The sequence below is a fragment of the Somniosus microcephalus genome, chromosome 10, assembly GCF_052327205.1.
Source record: "Somniosus microcephalus isolate GS21.2 chromosome 10, FLI_Smic_1.0, whole genome shotgun sequence".
Lineage (NCBI taxonomy): Eukaryota > Metazoa > Chordata > Chondrichthyes > Squaliformes > Somniosidae > Somniosus > Somniosus microcephalus.
The window spans coordinates 166,243,830-166,264,387 of NC_140996.1; the positions used below are offsets into that span (position 1 = coordinate 166,243,830).

A 20,558-nucleotide genomic window follows, 5' to 3' on the forward strand; every position below is an offset into this window, starting at 1 on the left:
GTGGAGACAGGCGATGTTACGGAGGTAGAAATAGGCGGTCTTTGTTATGCTGCGGATATGTGGTCGGAAGCTCATTTCAGGGTCAAATATGACACCAAGGTTGCGAATAGTGTGGTTCAACCTCAGACAGATGTTAGGGAGAGGGATGGAGTCAGTGGCTAGGGAACGGAGTTTGTGGCGGGGACCAAAAACAATGGCTTTGGTTTTCCCAATATTTAATTGGAGAAAATTATTGCTCATCCAGAACTGTATGTCGGACAAGCAGTCTGACAATTTAGACACCATGGAAGAGTCGAGAGAAGAAGTAGTGAGGTAAAGCTGAGTGTCGTCAGTGTACATGTGGAAACTGATGCTGTGTTTTCGGATGATGTCGCCAAGGAGCAACATATAGATGAGAAATAGGAGGGGGTCAAGGATAGATCCTTTGAGGACACCAGAAGTAACGATGCGGGAGCGGGAAGAGAAGCCTTTGCAGGTGATTCTCTGGTTACGATTAGATAGATAAAAATGGAACCAGGCGATTGCAGTCCCACCCTGCTGGACGACGGTGGATAGTCATTGGAGAAGGATGGAGTGGTCAACCGTGTCAAAGGCTGTAGACAAGTCAAGAAGGACGAGGAGGGATAGCTTATCTTTGTCACAGTCACAAAGGATGTCATTTGTGACTTTGCTGAGTGCCGTTTCGGTACTGTGGCAAGGGTGGAAACCTGATTGCAGGGATTCAAACATGGAATTGCGGGAAAGATGTGCATGGATTTGGGAGGCAACAACACGTTCAAGGACTTTGGAAAGGAAAGGGATGTTGGAGATGGGGCGGTAGTTTGCAAGGACGGCGGGATCAAGTTTTGTTTTTTTGAGGAGAGGGGTGATGACGGCAGATTTGAGGGAGAGGGGGACAGTACCTGAGGAGAGAGAACCGTTAACAATATCAGCTAACATGGGAGCCAGAAAAGGAAGTTGGGTGGTCAGCAGTTTGGTGGGAATAGGGTCTCATAGACAAGATGAGCGCAGAGAGGTCATGAGGGGAGATTGGAGAGAAACTGGAGAAAGATGTGAGTTCAGGGCTAGGGCAGGGGGGAACCTTAGAGGAAGTTTGGCCCAGTGGGCTAGGGGAAGGAAGGGAAGTGGCAGAGGCAGCTGAAAGGATGGTCTCAATCTTAGAGACAAAGAAGTCCATGAGCTCCTCACATTTGTTATCAGAGGTGAGGGTGGAGGAGACAGGGGAGAGGGGTTTAAGAAGACGGTTAGCAGAAGAGAATAGGAGCTGGGGTTTATCTTTGCATTCCAGAATGATTCTGGAATAGTGAGCAATTTTAGCAGACGAGAGCAGGGCCCGATAGTACTTTATGTGTCCAGCCAGATCTGGCGGTGAATGGCTAAACCAGTTCTCTGCCATATCTGTTCGAGTCTGCATCCCTTGGACTTAAGGGAGCGAAGATGAGAGCCGTACCAGGGGGAACGGCCAGGGTGAGAGAGGGTAATTGTTTTAGTACGGACTAGGGCATCAAAGATAGTGGTGAGGGTGTGGTTGAGCAGATCAGTAGCTGGTCAGCACAGGTCACGGAATTAGACTTGCGACGTTGTGTCCTTAGGGCACACTGCATTTTGCAAGGGTGCATTTGCCAAATGAGGCATCGCTGCAGGCAAACGGAAGCCTCATTTATTTTTAGAAAGTCGCACGATGAATTTCAGTACTTGAATGAGGCTCTTTTTCCTGCCATGCCCCAGGTGGAAGACCAGAGATCTGCATGCGAGCTGTCACTATGATGTCCCCATGATGAGTAAGCCCATCATCATTAGCTGTTCCCAACTGACAAATCCAACAAGTAAACGGGTATCCAAGGTCTCAATTGCGGCTTTGACAGTTTTTTTGTAAGATTTGCGCTTGTTCCCTCTAAGTTTTAGGAATCCCATGCAGGCAGCCTTGAAAGGAAAATGCCACTAAGTCCATGGAACTCTGCATTTCAGTAAATCCATCACACATGACTGCAATGATGTCAGAAAGGTACTGCCGCATATTCTCTGCCAGGCTGTTTGTAACAGGCTCAAAGGATGGCCTTCTGGTCCTGAATTAACTCCCGTCAGAAGGCAGATCCAGACCCTTTCCCATACAGTAGGAAAGTGCCATGGGCTCTCAGCCTGGTCTGTTTTTTACTTTCCTCTTCCACTAGCTCCTCCCCATTGGTTCTCCTTCCTTAAACTCACTACCTACATTCTCTAGTCTGCTAGGATCCAAGCTTGGCACAGGTTGTGCCGCAGGTAGCACAGGTGCCACTTGCTCTGCCCTCATCATCTTGTGAAGAACCTAGAGGAAAGGAAAAACTTGGGGGTAAAAATTGGGTATCGTCCATTTTGAGGCGCTAATATCAGCCGGGCGCAAAGTTTAGCTAATTATCGCCGCCGACCATGAAATTCGTCTCCATCGCCCCTGGAGGTGATTTGAGCGCTAAATCAAACGCTACACACCTCTCTTAGGGCGCTAACGTCAGGGAGCGAGGCACTACCTCGGAACGTTGCTGAAGCTCGGGCGATGTCAATTACCCTGGAACTCAGACAGACTGGCACCGTCCAGTTCTTAAAGGGGAGGGTCCATCTTGCTGCACAGCCACACCCTACTCATTGTAGCATTGAACCTCGGCCTGCAAACATAATTGAGATTGATTGTGATGGATACTCAGAGGCCCAGGGAGAGAGCTTGGCACTTTAGCAACCAGGCATGGGTGGCTCTGGTTGGCGCAGTTGAATGACAATGGGCAATGCTCTTTCCAGAGAGTGGCAGGAGGCCATTGCCTCGCGAGTTTACAAGAGTGTGGAGGGAGGTGACCCAGCATGTGTTATCGTAGAGCCTGGTGCTGAGGATACATACACAGTGTCGTAAAAAGTTCAACGACCTCACTTGGGTGGTCAGGGTGAGTACCTGCTTTTCAATACCTCTATATCCCTCCATCTCAACTTCACTCTTTGTCCAGACGGTGTAAATACCCAAATGCCCAACTCTCATCCAACAACTATTGCCATCTCATAAAACTCACATGCACATCCCACACCTTGCAGGCATTAACGGCTATTCAACTATGGTAGGCACATCTGCCAAACACATGGCTGCACACTCACTCCCACGCTGTCCTTTTTCTTGCAGGCCAAGCTTTCACATAACCGGCAAGAGACCCAGCAGACGGGAGGACAGGCGGAGCTACACCCCCTCACAGAATTGGAGGAGAGAGTCCACAGACTCATTGCGAGCCAGGTCGTAGGTGCCATGGCCGGTGGGGAGGTCGACTCACTTGGGGACAGCAACAGTAAGTTCATCAGCTTTCTCTCCTCTCTCATACCACTTGCCCCTCACAACACCAGCCTTTTACACTTTTAATCTAACTAACTGTCTCCAGTCCTTGCTCCATTCCTGCCCCCTGCCCTCACGCTAAAGCCACTCTTGTACCTTCCTGCTTTCAGATAGTGAACCACCAGCTGACCAGCTGGTCCCTCAGCCTGCCAGTGGCAGCGACGCACCAGAGGAGGAGGAAGAGGAAGCCGGAGCCTCACCGCCTGCATCTCCCGAGGGTGACACTTCCGACACTGGGGCCACGCGTTCCCTGGAGGGGAGCAGGGGGTTAGAGTCTGATGTGGGTGAAGCTCCGGGACCCAGCGGGCTGCAGCAACGCCATGGGGGAAGGGAAGCTCAGGGGCCATCTCCCCGGAGGGTGAGTGCACGCACGAGTTCTGCTGCACAGGACTCGTCTGAGGACCTCGACATCGCGGCCATGAATACGCAGGCGATGAGCATGCACACTGAGCTCATGGGTGCAATGACAAGGGTGCCCGACAGCATGGATGCACTGGCTAGGAGTGTGGAGGAGTCCGCCGCCAGCACAGCTGTCATCTGTGCACAAACCCTTGGACCCATCCTTGCCTCGTTGCAGAGGATGGTTGAATTGCAGGGAAACCGTGGGGAACCAGAGCCGCGTGTAATGGGTGAGGTGGCAGGATCCATTGCAGCCGATGGCTTAGTGCTGCAATCGCGTCATTGGCTGGTGCCATCCAGTCTCAGACTGCTCTCATGCAGTCTCAGATTGATGCGACGCAAGCGTTGACTGCTGCCATCCTCGCTGGGTTGCTCACAGTCCACCGGGGATCTCACAGTACCGCAGCAGGCCAGCAATCTGTGCTCGAGCAGATTGCTCCAGATGCTGAGGTACTGCCCCGGGGGAGTGGCAGTGTGTCGGTCAAGCAGGAAGGTGCTGTTCTCTCTCAGGATGACATCATTCCTGCTCCCAACACTGCCACTCCGCCATTGCACTTGCCGCAGCCTGTAACACAGCCAGCCCAGACTGCTGCTGCTCAGGCAGAGTTGGTGCAGTCTGCAGCTGGGCCCTCCAGGCCCAGAGCTGGTCGAGGGCGTCCTTCAAGGCCATCTGCAGTCTCTGGATCCAGCATTCAGCAGCCTTCCTCTAGCCTTGCTGCAGCCACTGGGGCCACATTACAGAGGAGCTGTAGGGTGGGAAGGGGGAAGTGCGCAGGGGATGGAGATCACCCTCAAAGGCCGAAAAGTAAAAATGATGTAATAAATGGGGGGGCACGCTTGTGGGAAAGTTTGATGTTCATCTTAATATATTTGTTTATTGTTTTGATGCTTATCTTGATGTGGTAAGAACAAGTTTTGTTAGTTGATGAATTGTTGTGTTTGTTTCTAATTGTTTGCCCTAAATAAATAAGACAAAGTTTGTAATATAAATTTAAAAAAATTATTGGAACTTTACATCTTTGCTGATTTGACTCATTGGAGCTTTACCAGCAACAGAAGCTGCGGGATGCTTGCGATGATGTGTTTCTTCATCCCAGAAGCCATCTTCTCTGTCATTCGTTAGAAGTGGTGTCTTAATAGGCGTTCACGGATAGCCCTCACAGTGGCAACATTGTGTGCCTCTCTCCCATGTTGTTGTTGTTCCTCCTCCTCCTCCTCCTGCTCTCCCTCCTCCTCCTCCTCCTCCTCCTCCTCCTCCTCCTCCTCCTCCTCCTCCTCCTCTCCCCCCTCCTCCTCCTCCCTCCTCCTCTTCTCCCTCTTCCTCCTCCTCCTCTCCCTCTTCCTCCTCCTCTTCTCCCTCTTCCTCCTCCTCCTCCTCCTCTCCCTCTTCCTCCTCTCCCTCTTCCTCCTCCTCCTCCTCTCCCTCTTCCTCCTCTCCCTCTTCCTCCTGCTGAGGTGGTGTACCAATTCCTGGTGGCAATGGCTGGGTCCTCATAATTGTGAGATTGTGAAGTATGCAGCACACACAATGAAAAGCGAGACTCGCTCAGGAGAGTACTACAGAGCTCCTCCAGAGTGGTCAAGACACTGGAACCATTGCTTCAAGACGCCGATCATCTGCTCAATGAGGTTCCTAGTGGCACTATGGCTCTCATTGTATTGGAGCTCAGCAGGAGTGTTGGGGTTATGGAGGGGTGTCATCAGCCAGGTGCAGAGTGGATAACTCTTGTCCCCGAGGAGCCAGCCACGAGGTTGACGTGGTGGTTGGAAGAGGTCTGGGACACCAGTCTGACGCAGGATGAAAGCATCGTGGCTGCTGCCAGGATAGCGGGCATTAATGGCGAGGATGCGCTGTCTGTGGTCACAGACCAACTGGACATTCAGAGAGTGGAAGCCCTTGCGGTTTCGGAACACCTCTGTGTAATGTATGTACCTTTAAGGGGAGAACTACTTTTTACAGCTCCTGTATACTGTAGTACCGGCAGTGACCACACCTGTATATAAACCCTGAGTAGTGATCTGTACAATTAGTTCTAGAGTAATCCTCATTCAGTAAACACCTGTTGAATCGTTCCCTGCAGTCTTGTTGTCCAATTATTGAAGGACACAACATCAAGATACATGGATCTAACATTGGCGACGAGCAGATTCGAACCTACCTGCAACTCTGCATCACCTCCCAGGGATTCGCTCCTGGAGAACAGTGGAAGAAGGCCGAGTCCAGAAGCACGGGCGTCGACCATGGGCAACCGCCCAGTCATCCAGCGGAGATTTGAGCATCGCAGGGGAGGCTGTCGAGAGCCAGGCTTGGCTTTCCAGTCACGGTGGTCCAGTGGCACGGGCTGGCAACAGGTACTGCGCAGACCCTTCCCGGACAGCGACGGGCTAGAGCCCAACCGATCGGCAAAGATAAAGGCCGAGCAGCGTCGACGGGGGAGAGAGAGAGAGCAGAGCGCAGCCGGTGTTCAAGGGCCGAGCAGCATCAATGGGGGAGAGAGGCGTGCAGGAAAACGCGCAGAGCGCAGCCGGTGTTCAAGGGCCGAGCAGCGTCAATGGGGGAGAGAGGCGCGCAGGAAAACGCGAGGCGCTGCCGTTGCCACGAGGACCGCAGAGAGCGGCATTGGCAGCAGCGCAGGAGCAGCGCACGAAACCCACAGGGCGTCGCCATTTACCACGAGGACCGCCGAGAGCGGCGTTGGCAGCAGCGCGGGAGACGCCATTTTAAGCTGCAGCGGGGAAGAAAGGAAAGCGCGGGAGACGCCATTTTAAGCCAGTCTAACCACACCCAAAAATGCCGAAGAGTGGCAGTATCACAGCATTCGACAATGACGTCGAAGATTGGACGACATATGTCGAACGCATAGAAATATACTGCAAGGCGAGTGAAGTGCCAGATGACAAGAAAGAGCGCTGGTATTGTTGAATTCAATGGGTGCAAAAACATATGGCTTACTACGAAACCTAGTAACCCCAGAGAAGCCAGTAGAAAAGGATTTTGAAAACATAGTGTCAATCCTACAGGACCACTTAAACCCCACACCGCTGCTGATAGCAGAAAGATTTAAGTTTCACAAAAGGAACCAGCATAAAGATGAAAGTAATGCTGAGTATTTAACGGAACTGTGCAAGCTATCGAAACACTGCCAGTTTGGAACGGGACTAGCAGATACTTTAAGGGACATGTTTGTGTGTGGGCTTCAAAGTGAAGGAACCCAGAAACGGCTTCTATCAGAAAAGGATCTTACGCTGGACAAGGCTTTCAGCATTGCAGTATCACACGAAGCAGCAGCACGGGGCGCGGCAGAGATACAACGGAGACCGCAAGAATATGGCACAAATGAAATGTCATACGGAACAGTGAAGTGCTATCGCTGCGGCAGAACAACACACGAGCACAATGATTGCTGGTTCAAGGACAAAGTGTGCAGACAGTGTGGAAAAGTAGGACACATAGCAAGAGTCTGCAGGTCGGGAAAGAAAACCAGCAGCAAGAAATCTCCACAGAAGTACAAGAAGGTACATAAGGTGACGGAGAGTAGTTCAGATGAACAGAAAAGTGATACAGACTCCGGAAGCAAGGAGCTGGGTTGTCTGAAACTACATAATGTGATCAAAACGGAGGATCACCAAACTATCTGGGTCATGCTCAAGATAGCAGGAGTCCAAGTGAAAATGGAATTGGACACAGGATCAGCCCTAACAGTCATAAACCGAAGGGACTACAAGCGGCTATTCTCACATATACCCTTGAGAGATACAAAGATTGTCTTGAAGACGTACACGGGGCAAAAAGTCTACCCCAAAGGAAAAATAAGGGTGAACGTTATATATAACGGCAAGGAAACACCAAAAATGGACCTATATGCATTGCCAGATGGAGGACCACCACTACTAGGGTGTGAATGGATCCGGAAGATACAGCTAGATTGGCATTCCATACAAGCACTGACTGTAGATGCCAAAAAGGATGACGACGTCACACCTGGACGACTGTCAAAAATGCTAACTGACGCACAAGAAGTGTTTCAGCAGGGACTCGGAACACTAAAAGGCATAACAGCGACGATGAAAATAGAGGAAAATGCAAGCCCAAAGTTTTTTAAGGCCAGACCGGTACCTTATGTGATCCGCCCAGCCGTCGAAGCAGAGCTGGAAGGTTTGGATCGTTCAGGAGTACTGTCCAAAGTGGACTGGAGCGAGTGGGCTACACCCATCGTTCCTGTAATGAAGAGGTCGTTGAGTAATACGCCTGAGGAACCAAAGAAGGTTCGCATCTGTGGGGACTTTAAGGTGACAGTGAACCCAGTCCTTCACACTGTACAATATCCGCTTCCGTGGATTGAAGATATTTTCGCCTCGCTATCTGGAGGGAAATGCTTCACTAAGATTGATCTGGCCCAGGCGTACCTGCAAATGGAGGTAGAAGAAGCCTCGAAACAGTACCTCACGATCAACACTCATAAAGGTCTCTACCAATACAACCGGCTGGTGTTCGGGGTAGCATCAGCTCCGGCTATTTGGCAAAGGGCAATGGAACAAGTCCTGCAAGGGATTCCAGGGACCCAGTGTTATTTGGACAACATCCTGGTCACGGGCGAAAATGACAGTGATCACCTCACCAACCTGGAGCAGGTGCTCACTAGATTGAAGGAATATGGGCTCCGAGCTAATCGCCACAAATGCGAGTTTGTCCAGAAGCAGATCTCGTATTGTTGCCACGTTATTGATAAAGAGGGGTTACATAAGTCCCCTGAAAAGATTGAGGCAGTAGTCAAGGCTCCAGCACCGGAAAATGTGTCACAACTGAGGTCGTTCCTCGGGCTGGTGAACTACTACCATAAGTTCTTGCCGAATTTGTCTACCGTACTACACCCACTGAACACCCTACTGCAAACGGGGGTACCATGGAAGTGGAGTGATGAATGTAAACGAGCTTTCCAGAAGAGCAAAGCATTGATCACATCAAAAGAGGTGTTGGCTCATTTCAACCCAGCACTACCAATTTGGTTGGCGTGTGATGCATCACCCTATGGCATTGGAGCGGTGCTGTCACACAAATTCCCGGACGGCTCGGCGAGGCCAGTAGCCTTTGCGTCTCGGTCACTAACCTCAGCTGAGCGTAACTACGCCCAGATTGACAGGGAGGCCCTCAGCCTAGTGTGGGGAGTGAAAAAGTTCAATCACTATCTGCACGGGCAGAAGTTCACCTTGCTGACTGACCACCAACCACTTGTCTCCATCTTTAATCCAAAGAAGGGCGTTCCAGTGATGACTGCGCAACAGCTACAAAGATGGTCCCCTTTTCTAGGGGCACAACAATATGAAATCGAGTATAAGGGCACGAAACATCATGGAAATGCTGATGGGCTATCACGCCTGCCACTGCCTACTGCGGAGGAAGCACCAGCAGTGGATCCTGTCGAAATATTTCATTCGACTACAATTGAATGCTCGCCAGTAACTAACGCTGGTATAGAGAAGGAGACCCGAAATGACCCGACACTGTCTCGGGTATATGATTTGACGGTGAAGGGATGGCCAGCACATGGCGACTCACTGTTGCCAGCATTCTCATCCAGAAGAGAACAGCTGTCAGTATGCCAGGGGACCTTGATGTGTGGATCCCGAGTGGTAATTCCACCCAAGTTAAGGGAGAGAGTGCTCAATGAGCTTCACGAAGGTCATCTGGGAGGGTTGAAAATGAAAAGCCTTGCTAGGGCTTATGTGTGGTGGCCAGGGATCGATCAGCAAATCGAGGACCTGACAAAGAGCTGCTCAGGATGCCAGAAGGTCCAAAATGCACCACCACATGCCCCTCTACACCCATGGGAGTGGCCCTCATCTCCATGGCAACGGGTGCATATTGATTTTGCTGGTCCATTCATGGACTCAATGTTTTTAATAGCCGTGGATGCGCACTCGAAATGGCCTGAGGTGATCAAAATGTCCTCCACCACCACGGAGAAAACTATTGCAGTCCTACGGACCATTTTTGCCAGGAACGGCTTGCCAGAGCACATTTGCTCTGATAACGGACCACAGTTTGTGTCCGGAGAGTTTCGAAGATTTATGAAAAGGAATGAGGTAAGGCATTACACATCCGCCTCGTATCATCCAGCCACAAATGGATTGGCTGAGAGGTTCGTACAAACCTTTAAGGCGGCAATAAAGGCTATGTACAATGACAACATTCCGCTGCAGCACAAGGTGGACAATTTCCTGTTATCCTACAGAAATACGACACATGCAGTCACCAACCAGGCCCCGGCCATGATGTTCTTTAACCGAAGGTTGAGATCTCGTCTGGATTTGCTCAGACCAAATGTATGAAGAGATGATGAGAGTAAGCAATTCCAGCACATCAATGAGAAGCTGACAAGGAGCTTCAATGTAGGGCAACCAGTCTTGGCCTACGACTACCGAACAGAGAAATGGCAACCAGGAACGATATGCACACGGCAGGGGCCACTAATGTACACAGTGGATGTTGGGGAGAACATTGTGAGACGCCATGCTGACCAGAGCCGAGAGTCACAGGAATGAGTCAACCCCATGTCTCGGCCATACGTACCTGGTGAGGAACCCGACGTACAGGTCGCATCTACCTCAGAAACAATAGCATTGGAAGCTGATGAATCAACTGACGACAGGGTGTTAGAATCGCCTCCGCACCAAGAGCGAGACACTCGGGAAAGGCGTTATCCAGAAAGAATCAGGAAGCCTCCCCAAAGACTGAATTTATAAATAGACTATTTTCAGTTAATGTTGCATGTTAAAAGTGTTAATTGTAATTAGTTTGATATTTAATTGTTAAATGAGTGTTATGGTACTGTTAATCTAAAAGGGGAGGAATTGTAATGTATGTACCTTTAAGGGGAGAACTACTTTTTACAGCTACTGTATACTGTAGTACCGGCAGTGACCACACCTGTATATAAACCCTGAGTAGTGATCTGTACAGTTAGTTCTAGAGTAACCCTCATTCAGTAAACACCTGTTGAATCGTTCCCTGCAGTCTTGTTGTCTAATTATTGAAGGACACAACATCAAGATACACGGATCTAACACTCTGCATTTTCATGAGGTGCCCACAATACCACATGCGTGTAGTCAATGGCGCGCTGAACCATGGGGAAGCCCGCTATCCTAGCAAAGCCACATGCGCGTTCACGCTGTTTGTCCCGGGTCATGGGGAAAGAGATGTACTCCCTTCTCCTTTTGTTACAGAGCATTTGTGACCTCCCAGATGCAGCAATGGACAGCGAACTGGGAGATATTCTCTATGTCCTCAGTTGAAGCCTGGAAGGAGCCGCTGGCATAGAAATTCAGAGCCACCATCACCTTCACTGCCACTGACAGAGACGTCCTGGTCCTGAGCTGAGGCTGCAGATCTGGTTGTAGAAGGTGGCAGAGCTCAGTGACCACCTCCTTGCTGAAGTGCAGTCTTCTGAAACACTACTCCTCAGACAAATGAATGTAGGAGAATTGCTTCCAGAATAGCCTGGGAGGGTAAGGTCTCCTGTGCAGAGGTCTGTTGGCCCTCCTCCCTCTGGGCACATTTGCCACTCTAGGAACCTGAAAAGTGTTGCTCAGGACCAAACTTCTTAGGACAGCATTAAAGCATAGGCAAGGAAATCTCCTACTGATTACCATCTACCACCCTCCCTCAGCTGATGTATCAGTACTCCTCCATGTTGAACACCACTTGGAAGAAGCACTGAGGTAAAGGCACAGAACGTACTCTGGGTGGGGGACTTCAATGTCCATCACCTAGAGTGGCTCGGTAGCACTACTACTGACCAAGCTGGCCGCGTCCTGAAGGACTTAGCTGCCAGACCAGGACTGCGGCAGGTGGTGAGAGAACCAACACAAGTGAAAAACCTACTTGACCTCGTCCTCACCAACCTACCTGTCGCAGATGCATCTGTCCATGACAGCATTGGTAGCAGTGACCACCGTACAGTCCTTGTGGAGAGTAAATCCCATCTTCACACTGAGGACACCCTCCATCATGTGGTGTGGCACTACCACTGAGTAAATGGGACAGATTCAGAACAGATCTAGCAGCTCAAAACTGGGCATCCATGAGGCGCTGTGGGTCATCAACAGCAGCAGAATTGTATTCCACCACAATCTGTAACCTCATGGACCGGCATAACCCTCACTCTACCATTACCATCAAGCAAGGGGACCAACGCTGGTTCAATGAGGAGTGTAGAAGAGCATGCTAGGAGCAGCACCAGGCGTACCTAAAATTGAGGTGCCAACCTGGGGAAGCTGTAACACAGGACTATATGCATGCTAAACAGCGGAACAGCATGCTATAGACAGAGCTAAACTATTCCACAATCAATGGATCAGATCAAAGCTCTGCAGTCCTGCCACATCCAGTCGTGAATGGTGGTGGACAATTAAACAATTAAGAGGAGGATGCTCCATGAATATCCCCATCCTCAATAATGATGGAGTAAGGATGTGAAGGAATAGGGTAGAGAAGGCAGACTGATGGGGATGTGATGAGAGACACAGCAGGATGAGGTTGCGTGTGGTTTTGTACTAACGTTTTATGATCTACTAAGATCATTGAAATGTTTGCAGCACTGCACCCAGGTCCTCCTGACCACATCCTTGCTTGTGCCCTCCTGTGCAATGTGTAACCAGGCTGTGTTGGTGTCCTGGGAAGGTCTCTTCTGCCCATCAGAAGGGAAGAGAACCTCCCTGCGTGCTGTGACTCCCTCCATAAGCAGAACCTCAAAGGTAATAATCTCTGGATTGTTACCTGAATCACGCGCAAATTGGCATAGGGACAAACAGATTAGAGATTTAAATGCATGACTCAAAGATTGGTGTGGGAGGAAGGGGTTTCAGTTCATGGGGCACTGGCACCAATACTGGGGAAAGAGGGAGCTCCACATAAACCGGGCTGTGACCAGTGTCCTGGCAAACCAAATAACTAGGGCAGTAGACAGGGCTTTAAACTAATGAAGGGCTGGAGGGAGGATTCAGAAAAGAGTAAATTTAAAAGCAGCAAGAGAAATGTCAAGGCTCTAAAGCAGAGTAGAGTTTTCAGTAAAAATAAGCAGAGTGGGTCAGGAAGGGACAGAAAGAGTAACAAAGGTAATAGGGCATCAGTGGCTAAGGTGACATCAAGGAAAAATAGAAAAAAATGCGCAAAGCATTTGCAACAAAATAGATGAATAGCGCAGATAGAAATAAACAGATTTGATCTAATAGCCATAACGGAGATGTGGTGACAAAGTGGCCAAGGTTGGGAACTAAATATTCCAGGATACTTAACTTTTAGAAGAGTTAGGCAAAATGGAAAAGGAGGAGGGGTAGCCCTGATAATAAAAGATGGGATAAAGACAGTAGAGAGAAAGGATCTTAGCTCCAAAAATCAAGAAGTAGAATCAGTTTGGGTGGAGCTAAGAAACAGCAAGGGGCAGAAAACATTGGTGGGAGTTGTTTACAGGCCCCCAAGTAGTAGTTGTAATGTAGGGCAGAGTACAAATCAGGAAATTAGAGGCGCATGTAACAAGGGTAATACAGTAATCATGGGGGACTTTAATCTACATATCGACTAGGCAAACCAAATTTGCAGTAATAGTGTGGAGGATGAATTCATGGAATGTATGCAAGATAGTTTTCGAGATCAGTATGTTGAGGAATCAACTAGAGAACAGGCTATTTTAGATCTAGTATTGTGCAATGAGAAAGGGTTAATTAATAATCTTGTAGTAAAGGGGCCTTTGGGGAAGAGTGACCATAATATGATAGAATTTTCTATCGAGTTTGAAAGTGATTGTTATATCCGAAACTAGGGTCTTAAATCTAAGAAAAGCAAACTATGTAGGTATGAGGGTCGAGTTGGCTAAGGTAGATTGGGAAATTACATTAAAAGGTATGATCGTAGACAAGCAATGGCTAGCATTTAAAGAATTAATACATCATTTACAACAAATATACATTCCTTTAAGGCACAAAAACCCTACAGGAAAAGTGGTCCAACTGTGGCTAACAAGAGAAGTTAAAGATATTATTAGATCAAAGGAAGAGGTTTATAATGTTGCCAAAAAGAGTAGTAAGCCTGAGGATTGGGAGGATTTTAGAATTCAGCAAAGGAGGACCAAGAAATTTATAAAGAAAGGGAAAATAGAATATGAGAGTAAACTAGCAAGAGACATAAAAACAGACTAAAAGCTTCTTTGGTATGTAAAAAGGAAAAGATTAGCAAAAGTAAATGTGGGTCCTTTACAGGCTGAGACAGGAGAAATTATAATGGGGAATAAGGAAATGGCAGAGAAATTAAACAAATACTTTGGGCTGGATTTTGTCAATGGGGACGTGCTGGAGGCGGGACTTCTGGTTTCCGGGTTTCAGTCCCGCCCCCAGCGATGTCTGACCAACCCACGCTATTTTTCCTTGATTGACCTTGTTAAGCCTGCCCTGCATTTCATCTGTCGAAAAAATTTTGGCAGATGAATTGTCAGCGTTTGACTGTCCTTGTACACGAATCACTGAAAGTTAACATGCAGGTACAGCAAACAATTAGGAAAGCAAATGGTATGTTGGCCTTTATTACAAGAGGATTTGAGTATAAGAGTAAAGACGCCTTACTGCAATTATATCAGGCCCTGGTGAGACCATACCTGGAGTATTGTGTATAGTTTTGCTCTCCTTACCTAAGGAAGGATATACGTGCCATAGAGGGAGTGCAACGAAGGTGCACCAGACTGGTTCCTGGGATGGGGGAATTGTCCTATGAGGAGAGATTGAGTAGACTAGGCCTATATTCTCTAGAGTTTAGAAGAATGAGAGGTGATCTCATTGAAACATACAAAATTCTTACAGGGCTTGACAGGGTAGATGTAGGGAGGATGTTTCCCCTGGCTGGGGAGTCTAGAACCAGGGGTCACAGACTCAGAATTAGGGGTCGGCCATTTAGGACTGAGATGAGGAGAAATTTCTTCACTCAGAGGGTGGTGAATCTTTGGAATTCTCTACCCCAGAGGGCTGTGGAGACTCAGTCGTTGAGTATTTTCAAGGCAGAAATCGATAGATTTTTGAATATTAAGGGGATCAAGGGATATGGGGATAGTGTAGGAAAGTGGAGATGAGGTAGAAGATCAGCCATGATCTTATTGAATGGCGGAGCAGGCTCAAAGGGCCAAATGGCCTACTCCTGCTCCTATTTTTTTTGTTCTTATGTAAACATCATTCTGCTGTCTAGGTAATGGGTAAAAGCATATGCTTTAACTATCAATTTAAGCAGTTTATAGTTTCAATTAATTCCTGATGTACAACACCTAATTGTGGGGAGGAAATATAGTAAAGGAACCGTTCATTGCAAAAACAATATGACAAGGCTACATCTGTGGGAGGAGTGTAGTTGGGTGATAAGGAAGTGATATTCCTTGCAGTTTGATGGCGGGCATTTGTTAGTTCATTAACTTCATCCTTTTTAGTTTTGGTTTGTAACTGACCTTCAGCACAATGAACTGACAAATGTAACAAGAGTCACACTTTTCAGGTCTTAAATAGAGGGACAGTTAGTAGCCTAGTTGAGAGTCTGCAACCCACAGGATAAGAAAACTGAAAGCTGATAGCTACAGTCAAGTTGGAACATTAAAAACAATTTTTTAAAATTCATTGATGGGATGTGGGCGTCGCTGGCTAGGCCTGCATTTAGTGCCCATCCCTAATTGCCCTAGAGAATTCTAGTGCCTCCCAAATTTGGTAACTATTAATTCATTCAGTTTGCGGACACAGTTTGGTGAAAAACGTTCCAATACAACTATAATATACAAATATTACAATAAGTAATTCTTTGTAGAATCCCTTATATAATGAATATTTTGTACTCATTTAGTATATGAGTTGTATTACTGTGGAATCTACGTATTAAAAATAAAGCCTGACCTCAGGGGGAACTAAGGTGTGTGAAGTGTTTCATTGAAGGTCTCAAACTAAACCAGAAATAAGCATAAAGCAGAGGTGCTTCCCTGCTTTAAACAGGCCTCGGGAGGCCCGCTGGAAATTGCGCCCATCATGTGGGGGCAGGCTGCTCAATTTTTGGCAGCCTGTCAATCAGATGGAAATGAGGCCTGGGAGTTAAAATCGCCAAGGCCTCAAGCTTGTGACATCATTGGGGTACTTCCCGCTACCTCACTCCCCCCATTTGATTTAAAATCAAGGCTTTAAACTTAGCACATCAATCAATGTAACAACCATAATTATTACAATGCTGAGAGTACCTGCATGATCACAATTGTGTGGTAATAGAGTTAGAACAAAATATTTCTTGAATCCACCCACAAACTCAAGGTGAACAGAATGCTTTATAAAATGTATTGGTTTTACCTACATTCCAATTTCAGTGGCATGTATATTTGGAGTTTATTGTGCAAATACAGTAGCAAAATTCTGGCAAGCCAGTGTAGGCAAAAATCAATGATAACATTTACATTATAGTTCATTATTTTCAAATACACGTTCCATGACATAATCCACAAGAATATCTATAAAGTTATAGCTGATTAAGTTTTCAGCATAATACATATGTTGAAAAAAGGAAGGAAGTCAGTATCACTGAATTTTCTTTGCAGCCAGAACTTTTGTCAAAAACAATATGCTAAACACTGTAGATGACAAATTATACATGAGACCACTCAATAAAGGATCACTTGTAATTCTTTAGTGTTACACTGTATATAAATTTTCAACCAAGAAAATACCTAACCTTTTAGCTCTTTTCTTTATTTGATGGTGGATTTGTACTTATAACAGTTTTTGGTGATTTTTCAATTTATTTATTCTTGGCTAAATGGTATACTGAGCAGTGCGCTGCATAGCTGCATAGGTTTTCATTACACATAGTCTTATTAGTTTGTAATGATCATTCTCCGCAGGATAGCATCTTGTGCCTATGGATAAATTGAGAAACAGAATTTAATGTACGACTTGATTCATGAAGATTTGTCTTGAAATGTCTTTATTTGAGCACATCAACTTCTGAGGGTTACAATTACCGCTTCAGTTTGGCCACGGCAAATTTGCTGAACACACTTGGGGAAATACTTTCTTGGGTTATACTGTGCTATACTAAATACATTTTGAAGCTTTTAAGCAGATTTGGTAATTAATGAGTTATAGGCAATAATTCAAATCAACATTCCTGATAAAGCTACAAACCAAAAACAGTTTATGGAAGTGAGTGCGACCTACTATAAAATGAATGCCTTAAACTCCTTGTTACATTTACTTTTTCTGGCACACTACTATATGTTATTGTGACAAAATGCAAGATTTTGTCCATAGCCTTTCATTCTTTGTCTATTTTGGTTTTTCATCATGGTACCTTTGATTTATAAACAAGTTCACTCATGTCTGCCTAATACATATCAATTCAGGAAACCGACAATATGACTCTTGCAGGTATCAAGGAGGTATTAATATGTAATTGTCATAAATTGCATCTTGTTTACCTCATTGCTTTGCTCATTGATTCCAAAGGGGCTTGTAATGATCAGTAACATGTTATTCCAGAATGGTACACTAGGTGGAGCTGTATGTCTAGCTGTATATATATATATATATATGAGTGGGACTACCCCCAATGCACTAGGCTACCCACAAGGCAGTAGTCAAGATGGATACTGTAGAAGTCCACATGGCATGAATAAAGTGACTAGCTAGAAGCTAGCTGTTCATAATGAAAACGTCTAGTTATTAATGAACATAACATGGTACCAGGATTGGTAAAATCTGCTGAAAATTGTGAAACGCGACATGGAGAATTTGAAGCCACCGGAGGGTTTGAAACTCACGGGGAATGTTGACTGCAATTGGCGGACTTTCAAACAACAATTCGAACTCTACATTGCTGCCATCGGGTTCGGTACGATGCCAGACGCAAGGAAAATAGCGTTGCTGCTCATGGTTGCAGGCCCGCAGGTGATAGAGGTATTTAATACGTTTGTATTTGATCCAGAGCAGGACAGAAAAAAATTGGACGATGTGCTAAAGAAATTTGATACACATTGTTCTCCCAAAAAGAACGAAACCTATGAGAGGTATGTGTTCCGTTCATGGACACAGCAGCAAAATGAGACTTTTGATAGCTTTGTGACCGATCTAAAACTGAAAGCACAGACATGTAATTTCTCTGATCTGAAATTATCCATGATTCGTGACCAGATTGTGTTTGGTATTCATGATAAAAAGGTCAGGGAACGTCTGTTGAGAGAAACCAAACTAACATTGGAAAATGCTGTGAAAATACGCCAAGCCAGTGAGCTAGCTCAAAAGCACGCGAAGACTTTCAGTGAAAATAATAATAATGCGATTGTAGTAAGTGATAGTGCTGCTGTTGGTGCTGTGTCCTACAAAGGAAAGAAACATGGGCAGAACAGAAATGAAAAGCAATCGGAGGAAGGAATTTTTAATTGTACACGCTGTGGTTACAAACACCAGTCACGACAATGCCCTGTGTTTGGGAAAATGTGCACAAAATGTCATGGAAAGAATCACTTTGCCAAACAATGCTTTTCAAAAGTAAAAACAAAGAAAGGGCAACAAGTCAATGTGATTGAGGACACTGATTTAAGTGAGACATTTTCTGTAGGAATGGTGTCATGTGACAATATCAAAAAGGATACAGAAAATGTGCAGCCCTCAGGAATGGACAATGCTGAACATAAAGTTAATGCAGTAAAAGAGGACAAATGGATGATCCCACTGCAGGTAAATGGAGCATTAGTTACATTGAAACTAGACATTGGGGCAAAAGCAAACTTAATCAGTATGAGTGACATTAAAAACATGAAAGAAAAGCCCAAAATACAGAAAAAGTCAGTACTACTGAAGAACTATAATGGACAGAAAATAGATAGCTTAGGTGTATGCAGACTTAAAGTGACAGTCAAAGACAAAGTGCATCATCTCATGTTTTCTGTTGTGGGTGAAGGACTTGATTCACTACTAGGTGAAAAAGCTTGTGAGGACTTAGAACTGGTCAAGAGAGTCTACCGTATAAACTGTGCCATAAGCAGACCAGATGACTCGGTGGATTCTGTAGTGAGTAATTTCCAGGATGTGTTCAAAGGATTTGGAGTTCTACCATTCACTTACAAGATCCAGCTAAAGAAGGAGGATGCTCAGCCAGTGGTACATGCTCCACGGAGAGTTCCAGCACCCCTGCGTGACCGGCTCAAGAAAGAACTGGACAGAATGACCACACTAGGAGTCATCAGGAAAGTCGAAGAGCCAACAGACTGGGTCAACTCCATGGTATGTGTAAAGAAAAAGAACAATGATCTAAGAAGATGCATGGATCCAAAGGACTTAAATGCAAACATAAAACGTGAACACTACCAGATTCCCAAGCGAGAAGAAATCACCAGTGAAATGTCAGGTGCCAGATACTTCACAAAGCTCGATGCCTCACAAGGATTTTGGCAACTAAAACTGGATGAAGAGAGCACCAAATACTGTACCTTCAACACACCATTTGGCAGGTATTGTTTCCTCAGAATGCATCTGAAATCTTTCATAGAGCGATGGAACACATAATTGAAGGTCTGGAAGGAGTTTGGGTCTATGTTGATGACATCATCATCTGGGGTTCCACACTGAAAGGACACAATGAGAGACTGACTAAAGTGCTACAGAGCATACGCCGGAATGGACTGAAGCTCAACAAAGCCAAGTGTCAGTTTGGCATCCAGGAAGTCACTTTCCTAGGAGATAATCTATCTGGTAAAGGAATAGAGCCAGATATGGAAAAAGTAAACGCCATACTCAAAATGCCCCGACCCACTGACAAAAAAGGAGTGCTACACATCATGGGGATGATAAGTTAGGAATGAACTTTCCAATGAAGTTTGTCAGCCAAGACAGCCTGTCTGCGAGACCTGCTACGTAAAACAAATGAGTTCGCATGGACAGAAAGACATGAACAAGAGTGGATGAACATCAAAACAGTGCTGACAACCACACCTGTACTCACCTTCTTTGACCCAACAAAGAGAATCAAAGTGTCAATGGATGCATCAAAAGATGGCCTAGGCACGGTCTTGCTACAAGCAGAGGGTGAAGATTGGAAGCCTGTTGCCTATGCCTCCAGGTCTATGACTGATTCTGAGTGTCGATACGCCCAGATTGAAAAGGAATGTCTAGGCTTGGTAGTTGGACTAGAAAAGTTCCATGGCTACATATATGGACTTCCCACCTTCACAGTTGAGACAGACCACAGCCCACTGGTTGCCATCATAAAAAAAAATCTGAATGAGATGTCTCCAAGGATACAACTCATGATGAAGCTGCAAAGATATGACTTTGAACTGATCTACACACCAGGCAAACACATAGTGTTAGCAGATGCACTATCCCGAGCACCCACAATGAGTCATGTGAGCTCTACTGAAGAAGACGTGGATGTTCATGTGAGTATGGTCACTGCTGCGCTGCCCATGTCAGACACAAAATCAAAGCAAATAGCAGAAGAAACAGTAAAAGATACAGCGTTACAAACAGTAATAGAGAACATTCATCATGGTTGGCCAAAAGGTTCCTGTCCAAAGTACTTTCACATCAGGTCAGAATTGAGTGTCGCAAGTGGACTATTACTAAAACAGAACAGAATAGTCATTCCACAGGCTTTACGTCAAGACATGCTCAAAAGGATTCATGAGGGACACCTCGGAATTGAAAAATGCAAAAGGAGAGCAAGAGACACTGTTTATTGGCCTGGCATAAATAAGGACATTGAGAACATGATAGGTGAATGTGAGACGTGTCAGAAACACCAAAACAAACA

At 46.2% G+C, this 20,558-nt stretch overlaps 1 protein-coding gene across 1 annotated transcript in view; it reads right to left on the reverse strand.

Moving 5' to 3' along the window:
• Positions 1-15,655: 15,655 nt before the first annotated feature.
• The window catches only part of c10h11orf65 (chromosome 10 C11orf65 homolog), a 154,933-nt gene continuing 150,030 nt past the window's right edge, over positions 15,656-20,558 (reverse strand). Inside the window, exon 11 of the mRNA XM_085999101.1 lies at positions 15,656-16,665. Within this exon, the coding sequence (XP_085855227.1) occupies positions 16,562-16,665 (104 nt within the window). The 3' untranslated portion in view covers positions 15,656-16,561. The remainder of the gene's footprint in view (positions 16,666-20,558) is intronic.